At 33.2% G+C, this 19,924-nt stretch overlaps 2 protein-coding genes across 5 annotated transcripts; one reads left to right on the top strand and one right to left on the bottom strand.

Annotated features, from left to right (window-relative positions):
• Positions 1-341: 341 nt before the first annotated feature.
• On the top strand, positions 342-10,956 carry rdgB (retinal degeneration B). 4 transcript variants are annotated; one of them, XM_053756737.2, is made up of 3 exons: positions 342-638; positions 1,087-1,144; positions 2,662-10,956. In XM_053756737.2, the coding sequence occupies exon 3, from the start codon at positions 2,709-2,711 to the stop codon at positions 6,216-6,218; it is 3,510 nt and encodes a 1,169-aa protein (XP_053612712.1). In that variant the 5' UTR covers positions 342-638; positions 1,087-1,144; positions 2,662-2,708; the 3' UTR covers positions 6,219-10,956. The 4 variants fall into 4 exon arrangements, with proteins under 4 accessions (XP_053612712.1, XP_053612713.1, XP_053612711.1 ...); XM_053756738.2 differs by lacking the exon at positions 342-638 and adding an exon at positions 921-937; XM_053756736.1 differs by lacking the exon at positions 342-638 and having other exon boundaries at positions 949-1,144.
• Positions 10,957-13,851: 2,895 nt separating this feature from the next.
• LOC128676502 (uncharacterized protein) lies at positions 13,852-19,878 on the bottom strand. Its single transcript, XM_053756640.2, has 7 exons — positions 19,196-19,878; positions 18,416-18,691; positions 17,635-17,794; positions 17,065-17,202; positions 16,427-16,682; positions 15,900-16,004; positions 13,852-15,564 (listed from the first exon to the last, which is right to left on the bottom strand). Exons 1-7 carry the CDS (start codon positions 19,660-19,662, stop codon positions 15,419-15,421), a joined length of 1,548 nt encoding a protein of 515 aa, XP_053612615.1. The 5' UTR covers positions 19,663-19,878; the 3' UTR covers positions 13,852-15,418.
• Positions 19,879-19,924: the final 46 nt, after the last annotated feature.

Raw genomic sequence — 19,924 nt, 5'->3', positions numbered from 1 at the left:
AAGTTACGACAATCAAAATTTCGTTTCAAAATTCTATAAGTAGGTATTTTGCTAGTATTTCGTTTTTTTTTTTCGTGTATTCAAAGGTAGAAGTAACCTATTTTATTTACAATATATCTGTGGTACCTACCTATATGTCTGTAATTATTTGTGTTATGAAAAAACAAGATTCTAGTCCGACGCAGTTCTCGCAGGAATTAATCCTCTGTCTAATGTAATAAAAGGGCTAAAAATATACTCTAATCGATAAGAAGCTAATGAATGTGAAGGTAGGCGGGTAGGTGTTAACAAAGTTTAGTACTTGTAGCGTTCAGATACGATGTTATTTATATCTACAAACTGAGTGCATACAGGTGTGATACAGGTAGTAGTAATCTATAAATACACAGAATAGAATCGTTTGATTCACCGACGACTGTTATCGATTTTCCTACATTCATTGGCAGTCATATTCATAGTCGGGTTCATAGATTTATATAAAAATGGTCTACTTATGTTCAATGTGTTTTATGTTAGTATACGTAGTATACATTGTGTAGCCATGGTTTAGCCCATTGTTTGTCTGAAGGTATGTAATAAAAATATTAAATCATTGGTGGAACCATTATACAACATGCAGGCTTGTCAAGTGTACTAAGGTAAGTGTAATGATCGTGTACTATTATATAATATCTATGTAAAATAATATGCAAAGATCGAAACTCAGATAGCAGCTATATTGTCTTGTACTCTTTAATACACTGTGTGGAAGAATCATGCAGAACAGGGAAGAGAAAGACTATTGATTAGACTAAAATTGCACATAATATGCTAAGTGTTGCCTCGTATTTCGTAAGCAATAGAGTCTAATTTGATTTAACACAATGGCATTAAATTGTGACATTGCTCTACGCAGAATCAACAACGTTCCAATCTACGAGAGCGTACTATAAGCTATGTATGTGTAACATTATTTACTTACTATACTAGCATGAGTACATGAATGTGAAGTGATTATTTGTTCAGAAATAATTAATATTAAAAATCGTGACAAATTATAGTGAACATGTAATGTAAATTAATTGTGTTTATTTCTGTTTGAACTAGGTTATGGTCACAATATCATGAAAAGGAATGGCGGTTAAGCCATTTTTGCAATGCGAATGTAAGTAAAATGTCAAAGTTCATCTTTCTTGGGCTGGTCAGTTGTGTTGTGTTGTGTTGTGATAATTGAGTAAAAATATTTTTGTTTAATGAACATGAATGAAATAATACCTGCTTTGGTTTCGTGGTAGTGAACAAAATTTTGTAACACGTCAGGTAATTTTACTTAGACTATCCTTTATTACATATGCTCATCGTTTATAATTAATTTCTCATTAATATTGGGTTTGTATTACCTTGATTTCATTTCGTATATTGAAAGGCACACGTTTCATATTCCTAACAGTTTTATCAATTAAGCATAAAAACCTACTTATTATTAAGTCTTCAAAATATTATCTAAAAACATAGTACCTACCTACTTACTCACCTGAATTAACACTTACCTATGAACAAAGTTAAATAAAAATATACCTATTCGATATTTGTTTGTGGATAAAGTTTAGATTTTTTAAATACATTATGTAGGTACCACCTACATTTTTTTATATTATTTATTTCTTAAAATTAACTTAAATACTTTGAAGTTGAACTTAAATACAAGTTTAACTTAAATACTTGAAGTTGTAAATTCGTTTTGGATTGAGTAGCTTATTCTTGGACACACAGTGAAGTAGTGTTTCATATGTAACCTAAACAATGTGTAATTTAATTAGGTGTTTCTGGGACAGTTATTTTATTGATAAGCTGTATAATTTGATTTTTTGAATACTTATTAGGAATTTGATTCCAATTAATGTAAATTAATGGCACATATTAGATATTTATTTATCCTGCAGCCTTAAGAATAAATTATATTGCTGAGTATGAAAGAAAGAGAAAGAAAAATTATTACCAACAACACAAAACAGTACAATAATAACATACAAGCAACAAATGATTGTAACCAATGAACCATGATGCTGATTTTCATGATACTACAACTATATACACTAAAATTGTATATTTGTTTGTAGATTTGTTTTAATAGTAATGTTAAGAAATAAACCATATAAAGGTTGTTTCACGAATAATAACTCTTGTCAGTTGCAATAATACTTTTTTAATGATCTTTCATATTAAACTACTACTACTTTTCCTATTGAAAATTATTATAAAGTAATCTTAAATCTACTTATCTACTATTTCTGTCCTCATTGTTTTTTTTTCTTTTTTTATTTATATTCAATTTTGATCTCAATTGATAGAATTCATCATCATCTGAATATTATATACTTATGTTTTTCCTGGTAACAGATAGAAGTCCAATTCATTTTGACTATGGGTTATTGATTATGATGAGCACATATATTTTTGAGAATTTAAATACTATTATTGACATCACTATTCTACTATCTTTGCAGGACTTAGTCATAAATTCATGAAAATGAATAAGTTAAAAATGTACAATATTTACCTATTTCTTTTTTATCTATGAGATTTTCTTAACTTACTATGGTAATAAAATTTGACAAAGTTTATTTTGAAAATAATAATTATTGCAAAACAAAACTTACTTGAATGATTATTTTGTTGCAGGTAATGATTTCGGACACTGATATTGAGATTGATAAACAAATTTCAAGATGCTTATAAAAGAATACAGAATTCCTCTTCCACTCACAGTGGAGGAGTATAGAATTGCCCAGCTCTACATGATAGCAAAAAAGAGCAGAGAAGAAAGCTCTGGTGAAGGAAGTGGAGTGGAGATTTTAGTCAATGAGCCTTATGAGGACGGGCCAGGTGGTAAAGGTCAGTATACTCAAAAAATTTACCATGTCGGGAGCCACCTACCTGGTTGGTTCAAAAGCCTCCTTCCAAAGTCTGCCTTAACTGTATCTGAAGAAGCATGGAATGCTTACCCTTATACTAAAACAAGATATACATGCCCATTTGTTGAAAAATTTTCTTTAGAAATAGAAACTTACTATTATGCTGACAATGGCCACCAGGAAAATGTCTTCAAATTAACAGGCAGTGACTTGAAAAATAGAATCGTCGATGTTATTGATGTTGTTAAAGATCAGCTCTATGGAGCAGATTATATAAAGGAAGAAGATCCTAAATTGTTTGTGTCACAAAAATGTAACAGAGGTCCTCTTACCGAAACATGGCTTGATGACTACTGGAGGGAGGTGCAAGGGAAAAAACAGCCACTTCCTAATGGAAAGTCCCTTATGTGTGCTTATAAACTTTGTAGAGTAGAATTCCGATATTGGGGAATGCAAACTAAATTAGAGAAATTTATTCATGATGTTGCACTAAGGAAAACTATGCTACGAGCTCATCGACAAGCTTGGGCCTGGCAAGATGAATGGCATGGTCTGACTATGGAAGATATTCGTGAAATAGAGAGACAGACACAATTAGCTTTACAGAAGAAAATGGCAGGTGAAACAAGTGATGAGCAGGATGTTTCAGAAGAAAATTCGAAATCTCTTGCAGCCACTATGAGTAGTTTGGAGAAAAATGAAGAAATGCCGACACCATTAGTCACAAAAAAGAATCCAGAGAGATTACAAAAGCATTTATCCCCAGAAGGAACACCACCATCTGAACATAAGAATTCAAAGAACAATTTAAGGTCATCCTCCTCTGGATCTATCAAGAGCTTGCAAGCACAGGTTTCCCACTGGCGAATGGAGACTCTAGTAAGAGAATCGGAACCTGAAACTGGATCTGAAGATGAATTTTATGACTGTGAATCATCTTTCAATAAATGGTCTTCGTTGTGCTCTCTAGATGAAGCCGATATTGACATATCGCCTACACAAGGCGACCAAAATCAGGAAGATAGTATATTTAATCCATCATTTCTGAAAAGAGTAACTTCAGAAAGGGGATCTCGCAGAATTGCTACACTGCAAAGTCGTCAAAGTGTTGATGGTTGCCCTGACACACCTGTTCACAGCTCTTGTCCTACTACCGTATTAATACTTGTGTTTCATGCAGGCAGTGTTTTAGATGCCAATGTTGATATGACAGCAAAAAAATCTGATGTGACAACTTTTAAAGGCGCGTTTGAATCTGTAATGCGTCAACATTATCCAACTTTAGTTGGGCATGTGACTATGAAGTTGGTACCATGTCCCTCTATTTGCACAGAAGTTCTCGGAATTTTGTCTACATTAAGCCCATATAGCTTCGACTGTTCTCCATCGACTATAGAGACACCATCCTTAACCAATGATCTTATACCTATAGGTGCTATACCATTAATTGCTACATCATCACCAGATTACTTTGAATCGGTTACAAAAACAATAAATTGTGCTAATGCCGTCTATAACGAGTTTATAAAATCTGATGATGGAAAAGGTTTTAATGGCCAAGTATGTTTTGTAGGTGATAGTATGGGGTCTGTATTAGCTTACGATGCTCTTTGCCGGACATTGCAGTATCAATCGCGACATGATAGTGAGAACAGTATTTTAGATACTGAAATTACTATTCCCAATGAACCCACTGATCATTACCTAAATAAGTCTCATTTACAGGCTCCAACTCCTAGAAGACGTTCTTCATCAACAAGCGAAAATCAAGTCAAATTCGAATTCGAAGTAAATGATTTCTTTACCTTTGGAAGTCCATTGTCTTTAATTTTAGCTTCCCGAAAAATGTCTGACGATAAAACTCGCGATATAGTTAAACCTCCCATACAACAAGTATTCAATTTATTTCATCCTACAGACCCCGTCGCTTCTAGATTAGAGCCATTACTGTCTGCTAGATTTTCAAATCTGCCACCAATAAATGTTGCTCGTTATGCTAAATACCCTTTGGGGAATGGCCAACCATATCACTTAATGGAATTAATACAGAGTCATCCCCAGTTATTTGGAGATCATTTGCAAATGCCCCCAACACCAGTATTAAGACGACTGTCCGAAGCGTCTGTCCAAAGTAATGTCAGTGGTTTGGTAGATAACATCCCTCTAATCACTATGAATGCTTTACAACAAAAATGGTGGGGTTCCAAACGTTTAGATTATGCTCTGTATTGTCCAGAAGGGTTAACTAACTTTCCCACCAATGCTTTGCCTCATTTATTTCACGCAAGTTACTGGGAAAGTTCTGACGTTATTGCTTTTATACTACGACAAATAGGTCACTTCGACTTAGCTTTGTATGGCCATTCGGAAGACAAAGAATGTCCAATGTTTAAACCGGGACAAGAAAGAGAAAAATGGATGAGAAAGAGAACTTCTGTAAAATTAAAAAATGTGGCTGCGAATCATAGAGCCAACGACGTGATTGTGAAAGAAAATTCACCGCAAACATTTATAGCGAGATTCATGTATGGTCCTCTTGATATGATCACTCTTACTGGTGAGAAAGTTGACATTTACATGATGAAAGATCCGCCAGCTGGGGAATGGACTCTTCTCTCCACAGTGGTAACTGATAAAACTGGAAGAATTTCGTATACATTGACCGAAAAACAAAGCGTAGGTTGCGGCATCTATCCTGTAAGGCTTGTGGTCCGAGGAGATCATACCAGTTGTAGTTTTCATCTCTCTGTTGTTCCTCCTCAGACTGAATGTATAGTGTTTAGTATCGACGGGTCATTTACTGCCAGTGTGTCCGTCACAGGCCGAGATCCTAAAGTTAGGGCCGGCGCCGTCGATGTAGTACGATTTTGGCAAGATTTAGGGTATCTCATTCTTTACATAACCGGAAGACCAGACATGCAGCAACGCAAAGTCGTATCTTGGCTAGCTGAACATAATTTTCCACACGGTTTAGTCTTTTTCTCTGATGGTATATCCACGGATCCTCTCGGGCACAAAGCTGCCCACTTGAATAATCTCATAAATGACCATGGAATAATTATTCACGCAGCTTACGGTTCAGGGAAAGATATAAGTGTATATAATAATTGCGGTTTGTCTCCAAAACAAATTTACGCGATCGGTCGTATCAGTAAAAAATATGGTAATTTGGCTACTACTTTGAACGATGGCTATGCTTCTCATTTGGCTGATTTGAAACAGCCCGGTGCTGTAAGAGCGGCCAGAGGAAACGCTAGGCTTTTAGTGCCCCGACGACTCCTGGCGCCTGTCAGTACAGTCTCGGTGTCGCGTAATCGGCGTTAGTTGAACAATTGCGACGCCAGCACTAAGCTTAATGTTTCTTAAACGCTTATTAAATTACATTGTAATTTGACTATACAAGCGATCGTCGTGAATGTGACTTTTCGAAGGAACTATATTTTACTTTGGATAAGCTACCGTTAATATCCGAAATATTATTGTAGAATTGTAATGTAATCCGTCATATTTTGATAATTTTATTATTTAAATTAGCTGTTGCCCGCTTGTGTTTGACTTCGGATCAACTATATCTAGGTACTCCAAATTTCAAAAAAAAATTGTCGTGAAAGATATACAGACTTTCGCATTTGTAATATATGTGTGGATATATATAACAGGCATTCAAGATTGTCAAAGTAATGAAATAACAATGGCATGTGGTTATTTAGTATTCTTGTGTATGTGTGATTACCATCTATTATTAATTGTCCTGTTCATGACATTGGTTCATGTTTATTATAATCTAGGTATATGTTATGTATTCCTTCAACATATTTTATTGAAATTAAAAGCCGGAGACCTCAAAAAACTGTATAAAACTATGGCATTCAGTAATTATGTAAATTTCTACACGTCTTTACAATTTCGTAGTTAAGATAATTTCGTAGAGAAATGGTTCAGATTCTTGTCTATGAAATAATGTTAAAAATATGTTGTATTTTTACCGTATAATATGTGTTAATATAAAATTGTTAAAACTTTATATGAATGTGATAAGTGTATTAATGCAGTCACCGTGTACCTAAGTATTTCTGAATTTGAGAATGTAAAATTCGCGTAACCTTGTGTAGCTTTATTTTCGTCATTATATTAGGAAGTTCTTATTTCAGTATTTATCTAATTAATATAAATACATTTTTAGATTTTAATGTTGTTAAGATTTTAATGGAAGGAATGGAATCTCTATAGTCGCAAAATTTGAAATACTCTAGTCTTTTGTTGTTGTTATGTTTTATAAACAGTAACATCTTATACAAAATGTTAATTGTATAAAAGTCTAATTGTAAAATGTATTATTAGTTTACGTAACGTATTACGTAATTTTGTTTTTACAAATGGAATTGTATAGTGCAAAAAAGTTCAAGTATTGAAACTAAATTATGATGGCATACGTTATTATTGTGGTTGCAGAAGGCCTACCACGCAACATACAAACACGTAGCACGTTACTAACATCCACATGTTGTCTCTTTATCCTATATTAACGCATCGTGTAAAAAAAGAGAACGTGAACGTGACGTGCTACGTATTTTATTTTTAATGGTAGCCCGTAATATTATTATATTCGTGAAGAATATCCTAGAAACATACAGTTTCATTTTTTCAATATTACATGCAGTAAAATAGCTGTGAGTATCGTGACATGGGATTAGACGAACTTGACGATAACGACTCCCATTTTAAGTAAAAATGTGGATTTCAATAAACTAAGACAGCAAAATTTAGGGTTTTTATTGACGCGTTTTACTCGAATTGTCTAGCATAGAATCTATTTAGCTCAATCATATAAAAGAAATATCAAGACAAGCCCCATGGTGAAACACCATGAAAATCACATGGTTTTCATTCATTCTATAATTTTCTCACATTCGCAGACCAGCAATTGAAATCCTAAATTTGTTATAAGAAACAATACTTACCTACCAACGTATTATTGCTATAATTTGATCAATACCGTACATTTGGTCGTTTATTAATACTCTCATGTCACATTCACATGTTTACGTTTTGAAGGAAAATGGATAGTTATTTTTGCACATAGGTAACAAAAAATGCGATCAAACATATTTAAATGTAGAAATGATAATCAAAGCAATAAAATAATTCAAAATATTTCTATAAATATAATTGTATATTGTCATTATATATTGGACTATACATTAAATTTTATAGATGCTTAAATTAAATACTATGTAATTCAAATTATTTATCGAGTATATTTAAATTTTTATTGGTATTAAAATGAATGTTTCATGAAACATAAAAAAACCGGAATAATTAAAATATTTTTATAAAATATTGTGGTACATATACGATATAATAAATATGTTTTCTCTAAATTGTATATATACATTGTGTGTTACTTTACTTATTTAAACTTATTAATAAGAGCCAAAATTCGTATGGAAATGGAGCACAGGCCCTGAGTAATGCAATTATGTTTTTTAAATAACTTAGAATTTCTATAGCTCATTTTAGTAGGATTAGTATTGTGATATCGTCTAAAATGTTTAGGCATATTGATTTTGCGTTAGATACTCTGTAAAGTCGTCACAAAATATGCCGACGCAAGATAAAGACTATGTGGCAACTGGAATTATTACGTAATAATATTTATAGATAAAACAAACGAGCAATATGAATCGTAATGGTTAACCGGTAAAAAATATCAAGACATTTTAAACTGTAAAATTTCTATTGTTGATGTTATACCTATATATACTATTAAAATTATTTTTCTAATTTAACAATAAGTTCTTAATGAACTTAGTATGTAAGTTAATGTTACTTAATGTCGTAATTATTACAGTCTTTCATTAAATCACATTTATTCGTCATTAATACATTCCTGATCCAGAGTTGTTTATATTTATTATAAAATCTCATTTTAATTATATTATGGTTATTATAAAGTAAGATATTATGATTATCTACTATAAGATAGAATGTAGACGTGAAAATGTATTACTTTTTGCTTTTAAACTAAAATAATGTGGTGTTTTGTGTTATAAAACTATAAGTATTTGCATACAAGTTTTCCTATTATACAAAGTAAAAGGGTAGGCTGAAATTAGATTCTGAGTTGTAATTTTAAAAAATATCGGAATAGCTTTTACAATGGAAAAAACTAGAAGTAAAAGCCAACTTCATCTGATAATACAAAAGTAGGTACTCTTTTCAAAATGTTACAAGTTGTTATAGAATGTTGTCGGGTTTCACAATGTTATAATTCTTAACATTTTGTAACCGCTGCGTGGGAGCACCGAATGGAAATACTAATGATTTTAGTTCAATGTCCATATTAAAAGTAATTTTAATACCTATTAGCCAAAATACCCGAACTTTGTAAAGCTTTTGTGTAAAATCAGCCAAATACCTATGATGAAACAATATTTATTCAGTGCCAAAATTCATATACGAGAACCTTTCAATTACTCGCAAATATTTTAATTACATAAATTACAATTTTCATATACATGTATTCTTACTGTAAAACAGTTCATTCATAAAATATATTTCCAAATATAAATGTTTATGGTTTGCGGAGACAAACACCATAAAGGAACATAAATCAGTTAACAATCATAAGGTATTATATTTTATACGATCTCACGACATACTGGCATATAACTGTTCGCAAATTATGAAATCAATCCTTTCATTATTTATTGAAGAATTTTTTTTTTTCAATTCTCTCTCATATCTAACCGGATTCCCGGTTGGTTCCCAGTTCTCTTTCTTCTCCACTTCGCACGATCTTCGTAATTCTTAGCAGTTAGGTCATTGGCACGCATATCCTGAAAATAAAAACATGTTTACATGAAAGGTGTCTCGCCCAAGCTCGATAAGCCAGAATTATAGGATATAGATGCAACCCGTAGCCACTTTTGTGGGGCTTCTTCGAGGTCGGCCTGTCATCTAAATTTAGCCGTTTGAATCAGGAACAGTACCAGACAGATATATATTATTTATAGCCATGATAGTAGGTACTTGTAACGTCGATATAAGATTGGCTGGCATCAGGCGCCTACCTACTGGTTACGATAAACATTCTTATGAAAACAGGCGATGTTATGATTATGATCAGACATAGGTAAACTTCTGATCCACTCATATCCATTCTGGTTAAAACTATATATATATTAACTCGGTAATATAAGACAGCATTACGACTCTCATCTGGGCTTTTTCCCGGTTGGAGCCCAGGGTCCGCAATCCTACTTTCTCTTCGCCACTTTTCGCGGTCTCGGCATCTTTAGTAGACAGATCATTGGGTGATCGGCACGCATAACCTTGCTCCTAAATTGTTAGATAATGCTAAGGGTCTCTAGATATCCAGTTTAGACTTCCATTTTTCGACTTAATTACCTACTCTAATTTGAGCTATACAGATAAATACACTTGAACTTGCAAGTTCAAGTGTATTCATATCATGTCCACAGTCATGTCCCATGGAGTCTCATGGAGTCTCATGGACCGTTTAGTAGGTGCACCTGTTAAATTGTCCATGAGACTGTCCGATAGATCATACAATATCATTAAATCGTGTCGTGAGGTCGTTACTTTTTTCAGTATTTGTTATTCTATTAGCATTTATAGTGTACCTGCGTTAGGTGTTTAAATGTTCTATTCTTCTACTGCCTTCTTAATTTAGTCTTATAGTTCTAAGTATACCTCTACTATCTACTACGTACCTACGGTAGGTCTCGACCTACCACTGGTTTCAATCTTTTTTATATTGCGATCACAAATAATTGTATTACGACCCAATGATGAATCTGTCTCCTATTTACCTACTCGATCTCTTGAATTTTTAATGCTTTCTAAATATTTTCATCGACCGCCACTTACTACTGTTGAAATAATAAATTGCATCGTCAAACTAAATGCATACTTTTATAGAAGCAGTGGAAAAAATGTAAATTAGGTAAGTCCTCCATTATCTCTGCCATGCTAATCTAGTTTCATTATTTTCTGTGTTCTTTTATGTCTGGGTAAATTAAATAAATTATTGTTGTTGAAAAACCTACCTAGTTTTATTCGTGTTTGTAAAATGAAAATCTACTTTTAATTCCTCACAACACTACCACAAGTTCCTTCAATTCAGTCCGAAGGCTGAAAATATGTATGTCTTAACCCTCTTTTGAAGGCAATCATCTTATGAATTAAGAATGACTTTGTCACCAAAACTATATTATGGTTTCCAGCAGCTAAAGTAGTATAGATGTCATTATAAATGAAACGACATTTAAATAATATTAAATTTATTTACAGTTCTCTCACAGCTATACGAATTTTCACTTAATACAATACAAAAACATACAGAAATCTCTAAATGTGACTACAAATTGATGCATTTGTCTTCTAATCGCAATTTTTATTCGAATACGAATTTACAAAAGAAATGAATCATTTCGAATCATAAGATTTCGTTTAAAATAATATAATCGAATATGTCAATTTTGAAGGATACCTGATTATATCGTCAAAATATCGCTGCTTGAAATATCGCGAAAAACAGAGCAACAAAAAAGAAAGCACAAAACTTAACTAGTTATGTATACTTGCCCCTAGTATTTGTATCTGGATTTAAAACAAAGTATCAGATTAGAAACTGCGACATGTCTAGATCTGCGTTAAGCTTAAAATATAATAAAGTAAATATTCAGTTTTGGCATAAGGAAAAATTTTAACTAATAATAGTAAAAATATAGAATGTGTAAAAATAAAATCATGGTATAGGAATCCTTATGATCGACTCGAAGTTTGTTTTAGTGTGACTAAAGATTAGTCACGATTCCACAACTTACGCACATATTTTAAACGAAAATAAAAATATAACATGGGTAATAAAAATATATAGAATATATTTGACAATATTTTTGTATAATTAAACAAAAATTCAAACAAAGAATTTATTTTGATACTAATGAAATAGTAAAAAAACAGCATTAATTAAAACGACTTAAACGTCTAATTTAACTAGAATATAAGCGCGGCACGACAATCATTTTTCATCGTTTCACTAGAAACCAATGTCGTGCATCTGATTAATGAGTTGTAAAACCAAAACAATAAAATTGTAAGCAATCAGCTATGTAGGTACGTTATTCTCGTCAATCTGCCAGATTTTGATATCAGGCGCGTCTTTTTTCCATATGACGGTACAAATAATATGTACTCCGTTTCAGTAACAACATTTGGAATATTAAACAGAATATAAATGTAATTTACTGTTGTATGTATACCGGTTCTGGCACACATTAAAAAGTACGTAGGTATACCGTTCAATTCGAAAGAAAATTTTATTCGCAACTGTCAATTCTGAATGGCTATATTATTCCAAATAAATAACGTTTTAGCAATTTTTTTTTAAAACAATCGTATTGGCCCACCTGTGTATCGGCTCTTTGGGCGTTTTACTGATTCATAATTGATAAAAACAAACTTAAGTTAAATCTATTTAACGGCACTACACAAGTCTAGCTACATCTAGTTTTCCTAATATCTATAGGATTGTTCAAAAAATACAGTAAGCAAACCTTTAGATGAGTGACAGATTATCTAGAAAAATACGATTCAAGGTCATACCAGATTTATACGATGATGCCCCAACGGGAAAATTATATTCGTTCATATATCGAGCTTTGGGGCGCCCACAGTAGACATATTATACATTGGCAACAAACAAAAATATTTTTAAAGAAAAATTTTTAAACAAGCTCCTATTTAAAAACATTGTATAAAAATTATAAAATCCAATATGAGATCTACTTGTACTTAATTGCAAGTTTACCTATTCTTAAAATATAGTACAGTGGAAACCGATAGTGTTTATCAGGTATAGAAATTAGAGTCAATATTGATTGTCGATTTTACTAATGAGGGTTTTCTGCGATTTTCTCCGCTAGATTGCGCTAGTGAAACGTCAGATCTAGGCAACTGTCAGATAGTACAACACTGTCATTTGAATTTGAAATCTGCGTCATCAAATCGTTGACTAATGTCAACATAGCGTTAGAATTTAGATTCTACGCCCAGGTGCTGACTGGTGAATCCGGTGTTCAGAAAACCCTAATTAAGGAAACTAAAACAGAGTATCAGTGACCATAGTTATATCACCGTCAGTTTCCACTGTATCCATTATTGTAATAAAATCTCCATTTGTGTACAAAATGTATAAGTATTAAATTTAAATAGTATTCCTTTCATAAGACTTTGTTATCTATTGACAAACGGGATACCTATTCGTTGGTTCTTTTCACTTCTAAGGAATAAATTTGTAACGTCATTCATGCAATATTCAATATTTCAGGCTTCCGGCGTTTCAACTACACACTGCTCGGCTTAAATCTTTGAAGTAAATTATAATAAAATAAAAATAATAAAATGCATAACTATAATAATTATGCGGAATAATAAAATGCATGGGAAATTAACTGAACAGTCAAGTGCATGTCAAGTTACCCGGCATGAACTCTATGCAACGGCAATAGCGTCGAATTTACAATGATTTTGGGAAGGTTTATGATGTGTATCTGTGCTGTTCACTACATACATATTGTAATATGTCGATGATTGTGTAACTGTTTACAATTAACATCAATGTATTGTACAACTGGCTTCTTACAGGTCATGGAAAATTATCTAGTTCAGATTCACCTGGGTATAGGACTTTATCTATGTATGCATATATTATAAAATATAGTATGCTTGAGTTAGTAATCCTATAACACAAGTCTCGAACTTGAAGATAACTCAATTTGTAGAATTTTTCCCTGTTTATTAATTTATCAATGTTTTCTAGTCTACAGAGCGTATCTAATGTAGCGCATAGCCGATAACAGATATAAATTAGTGATGCCCTGTTCGCCTAATCTTTTGATAACACTTGGAAATAAAGTATTAGAAAATATTTTTTGTATGTAAAAAATCAAGTGTGTATTTTAAAATTATACTTAGTGGTATTAACATCGAAAGCAATGTCACAAGAATTACAGTAATACACATAAGTTTAAAATTTAAATCAAACAATGATGTTACAAAATCATACGAGGCACAACTCATTTATCTCATAATCTTAACTCTTTAATAAATTCTTTACTTTTGTATTAAATATAAGGAAAATTTTTACTATCTAGCTGACATTTAAGTTAATTTAATAAGTGTAAATTAACATATAGTTCGTTCCAAATTGGCACTTTGTCATTTGTATTCGGAATTTCGCTGCATTTACATCAAAACTTTCATTTAGCGCTATGACAGAAGAACTTTCTAGACACAGAAATAACGACGCCATATTGGATTCGCAACGTTACAGTGTATCGTCAATGGCGTCGTTGAATCTTCTTATTTGAAACGAAAAAGTAAAATTTGTGCATTGATTTTACGTAATAATTCATACTTAGTACAATTATTGATAAAGCGGGATTAATAAACTCATTATTAGTATAAGGCATTCATTGAGTTAAACTTTTGTCTTATGTGTGTAAAAATATTTCGATAGTACTTGTTTTCAGTCTATCTCGATCGTCGAAACTATTCGCAGTTCGACGCAGCTAACCAATCACAATGTGGCATTATGACGTGACGACAACAACGCCGTGATGTGATTGGTTGACTGCGCCCGACCCCGGCAATAAGGTTCGACGACCGAGTTGGAATTTGAAAACTCACACTATGTATACAAATATATCTGCTACACATATTTTACCAAAGCTTTAGTATTTACTTAATCAATACAGGAATTATAGAAATTGTGCAATTACCTAAATTCGAACCATACAGATCTAAAATCGAAATCGATCCATCAATTCGAAAGCCGCAGATCCAAACCAAATGTAAATCAGTGACGTTGTATTGTACGGAATTTTATGAGACATGCCAAACGGGCTGCATCAACGTCATGCACACTTCACGCATTTGGTCTGCGTCTACGACAAAAACATCATATCAACTTTATTCTAAACCACTACTTTGAGTACCTGTGGTCCTATTTCAAACTATAGTAACAGCATGGTCGTAGAAGTTGGCACATAACACGACACTAATTTTACATTCCAGATTCCAGACTGATCTTTGTTCGTGTACAAAAAGTAGTTCAAAATAAAGTACACACATATTAACTTTGACTTTCCGCATTAACTATCATAGAAACATTTAATTTGTCTTTGAACATATAATGTATAATGTGTGCGTAGTGCGACTTTGCTATTTGCGACACAGCTAACCAATCACAGCGCGCCTTTATGACGCAATGTCAACCACACCTCAATGTGATTGGTTCGCTGCGTCTCACTTCGAATCGATTCGATAGTGAGAAGTCAAATGCAAACCCGCACTTCGCACTCTGCTCAGTTTTTTTTTAAAGTGATTTTAATTTTGAACTACGTTCCATTCTTTACTGGGTTTTTAAAATTTGTAAAGTCACCTAAATGTTGGTTAAAAAAACGTGTATTCACACTTTAATCCATTAGACATTGCTATGAATACACTCCATTCTTGAGCGTCGCTCGTGTAAATATGACGTCTTCTTCGTCAGCGTTGACAGAATCTGAGGTGAGCGCCACAGTGTCGCTGTGCACCACGTGAGGGGATTCATTGAATTCGTCCAGCTCTTCTATGCCCGCTGTGATAACGAATATTTTTTTAAATTATTTTATACTAGCGGCCGGGCTTCGCTCGGGTAAAAAAAAATTATACACCTAAATCTTCCCCAGGAATAACACTGCCTACTGGTGTAAACTGCATGAAAAACCGTAGTAGTAGTAGTAGTGAACTCAAAAACTGAGTTTCAACAGAGAGACAAACTTGGCAGTGGACTTTGTTATTTAATATGTAAGAACATAATTTTTATTTTTCGTTAATAAATAAAAGATATTCATAAGAATATGATGATTATTCTAGTATGCATATATGTAGCCTCTTCAAATTAGATACCTACACAAAAGTTGTGCCAATTACCTGTGTAGTCGGATGGGGCGAGCAGTAAGTACTGTTCGGAGCGAGTGGGCCACAGCAGGTGTGCCATCACGCAGAACGCCAGGCAATCAGCCGAGTACGTTATGCCTGGAAATTGTATATTGTTTTAACTATGTTGTAATTTTTAGCTACGGTATGTCGGTAAAACAGCTCGTTACAAAATGCTATACGTCGGCAAAGGGCGTGAAAAGATTTATTCAGGGCCGGCAACGCGCGTGTGACACACGCACGCAGCCACGCCTTCTCCACGGTGACCACTTGCCATCAAGCAGGCAGCATGGCTGTTTGCTTGCTCACTGCTACTAATATTATATAAATGCGAAATCTTGTGTTGATGTAGTTTGTGACTCTTACACGCAAAATCTACTGGACGGATTGTTATGGTACACGGGTAGAATATAACCTGGAATAATATGGCAAAGTACCCTATGGTACTTTTAACCGAAATTGCCATGGGAGCGAAGCCCCGGGGCGCAGCTAGTAGTATATAAAAAAACTTGCAAACTTACCCAATAAAAACTTGAACCTCCAAAGGGGACTGATTTGCAACGCAATGAGCGCAATAATAGGCAGGTACACGAACCAAACGAGGCTCGAAGCGCCGAAATGCAACAGAAAGTTTAGCTTCGATATATTGTGCTCGTACATCATCGTATTGCGAAGCTCGAGAACGAACCAAGACATGATAGCTACACGCAGAGTGAGTATCAGCCAGCCAGGCCATGTTTGGTATTCATCAATTTCTTCTATGATGTCCACTTCGGTCTGAAAATATTTTGTTATTTTTGTTACTGTGTAAGTTTCTCTCTCGTTCGAATGTTCCCACTACCTATCTTTTTCTACTCCATTTCACACGTTTAAAATCCTATCATCTGACAATGTCCTCTACATTGTCATATATACAATACAATAAAATATTCAGTTATGTCAAAACTCGTAGAACAAACGTACTCGTAGATCGACGTACCGTCAATACGTAAACGTTTTAACGTACCGTCGTATAATGAGATGAAAAAATTTAGGACTCAATTCAGGGTCCTTCGTATGCAGCCCAATGGTCTTATGAATGGCATGCATATACCAGTACAAAACAAAAGTTGAGTGTGATGTCAACATCGACCTGCCAGCAACTTCGTATGGCACTTACTGTGTTCCAAACATAGAGTAGGATATGAACGATCCCGTAAGCCAACCACACTCCAAACACGAGAGGCTTGTAAGTAAGCTCTATCCTCGTGACCGCCCACCCTTTGGCCAGCAACAGAAGCAGCAACATGAATAGAGTCTGAAAAACATAATGTTTTTCAATGATCAGACATATTTATAAGAGACAATAGAAAAGAGTAGGTTCTCAATTCGTTGCCAACATTTATAATAGCAATAAAACGTGAAAAAGAAATTGGTCAGCAGCAAAAAAATTTTTAATATTGCATGAAAATCTACACAGCGTGTCCATTCTAGTAAAGAGAAATAATTTAATATTTCCATGGTTTCAACAGTAGTTCAAGTTTGTTTGTAGTAGGTAAGTATTGTATTTATTAAAAATTGACATCTTTATTAAATGTTTGGAATAGGTTATACTTTTCCACTTCTAACATGGCTGAATCAAAATTTTATCTCATATTACTACAATAGTAATACACACAATATGTGTGAGTATCAATGTTTGTTACTCTTTTTTCAGATGTGCTATATTCAAAAATTGTATCAAATGTACCCGGCTCATAATATCCAGAATGTCGCCAGCCACAGAGAGCTCAGGAAATCCGACCCCGTCGGCTGCAAACTTCACAGTGTGCAGGACGTTGAAGCAGAAAGCTATGAACTCCAGCACAAGACTGAATGTAAACAATTTCGTTACCGGATGCTTCTGTGTCCTGAAATTTTAACAATATTTTGTTTTAATATATTGATAAGCTTAAAAATGTTCTAATTTCTGAAAAAAATAATCAACTTTGAAATTGCTTGGTGCCTTAAGAGCCATTATAGGTACAATTACATTACTTTTAGGACTAATCTAATTTATCGAGAAAATCAAAGATTGTGTGGCGTGAGGATCACCTAGAATAGGATCACTTCATATCCTTCCATGGATGTCAAACGAAGAGACCAAAGCTCGGTTCACATTGATCAATTTCTGTGGTTCACACATTCTTTAGTGTGTGTGTGTGATGTAAGTTGGAGTAAGACTCTGAATAATCAGTGCCTGTCCAGAGTGTGTACTTAACATGTGCATTTAAAACTTAATCAAAATTCAATCTGGGTTTAAGAAATAAGAGAAATAGAGTAAACATTTTAGTTTACCATAACTACCCAAACGCAATTGGAGACACGGAAAAATGAGACAGGAAAAAGATTAATTTCCCTTTAAATTATTTTTTTTTAAACATGACCCATAAGCATAGTCGTTTCGTAAATATATCATAATATGTGTATAGTACAAGATCATGTACACTATGCTTATGAGACTTGTGTGAAGGAACTAAACTTAAACTTACCTAACAGCATAAATCTGTACTGGCAATAATATAATATAAAACAACCAAAACACCAAATACACCTCAAGTGTATTTTGCTGATCAAATGAGAACTGATATAGTAGTGTATTGTATAAAGACAAATTGGGACTCCCATTCACTAGCCAAAAGTCATAGTGCAACTTTTGGGGTATGTCGGTTAGTGTTTTGTTGTCTTTGGATGGTGTCCCCTTGTAATGGTGCCATGAGCAATCAGACACATCCAAGTAACAAGAGACCATGGAGATGTACCAGAATCTGGAATTAATACATATAGAAAATTTATTTCATTCAAACTTTAAAAAACACAAATACAAAAATGCTGTTTTACAAATAAAAATAATACATATTGTTTTTTAACATGTTATGTTCAAAATTAATGATATTTTAATTCACAAAAAAAAACTGAATTAATCTCATTGGATTTTTCAACTGAAAGCAAAAATCAGAAAGATTATTTCCATGTTGTGGGACCATTTCAATTATTTTAAAAGAATAAACTCAGTATTTTTGTTAGTTACAAAAATAGTATATATACATATATAACTTGGAATATTAGAATTTCCAAACAAAATCTGTTTTTTGTCACAAGTTGTTTTAATACAACAGATAATAACAATGTATTCTGATAACAATGGCAATGGTCATAAGGCTTAAATAATATTTTAACATAAATAAAATGGCATAGCATTAGATTATTATATCGAAAACAAAATAAATCAATAGCACAATACACAATCAAACTAAAAATTTTGTGCTTACCTTGGTTGACCTGTATTCATGATTAGATAGGTAAACTGATTATTTTTCACAACATTCCAGGGCATATCCTCATCAATGCATAAGTCGCCTTTAGGGCAAGGTATCCTCCTGAACAAATCTTGCCCCTTTCCATTGCATATTGGGTGAAATGCAGAACTATTCAAATGCTGAAACATTACTTGACATGCTGCTTCTTTGTTAGGTATATGTCGATTTTTATAATAATGTAAAAAATGTTCTCGATCCAAAACCGCAAATGTTATAGGATATTTGAATTGTTCATTCGAAGTAATGTTACCAAAAATATACCCATATGTTTGCTTCTGGTAGTGAATGTCTGTCTTTTGAAAGCCGAATTTAACTAAGAACTTGAAGAAATCTCCCGTCGAAAACTCTCCGTGAATACGGGTAGTCGAAACGGAAATAATTAAACACAGTAGATACAGGATAATTTTTTTTGTTATCATTTTGATTCCAGGTTGTTTCCAAACAAGATCATTTTATTCCGCCTCAAAACTTGGTTCATTCATGTTTTTCACAAAATAACTTAACTTCAATTTCTATTCTATTAATTGTCTAGAACAGAGGGAAAATAACTAATCTTGTTAATTTAATTTTTACAATTTTGATTTTGCTAGCAATGGATACATAGGTAATAAAAATCTAAAAATCGTATGTAGTCCATTGATAGGTTGATTGACAATAGCTAGTGATGTTGCCACTACTACC

Source organism: Plodia interpunctella, chromosome 16 (genome assembly GCF_027563975.2).
Source record: "Plodia interpunctella isolate USDA-ARS_2022_Savannah chromosome 16, ilPloInte3.2, whole genome shotgun sequence".
In the NCBI taxonomy this organism is placed as follows: Eukaryota; Metazoa; Arthropoda; class Insecta; order Lepidoptera; family Pyralidae; genus Plodia; species Plodia interpunctella.
The sequence above is the reverse complement of the archived record's forward strand: the minus strand, read 5'-3'. Positions and strand labels throughout refer to the sequence as shown.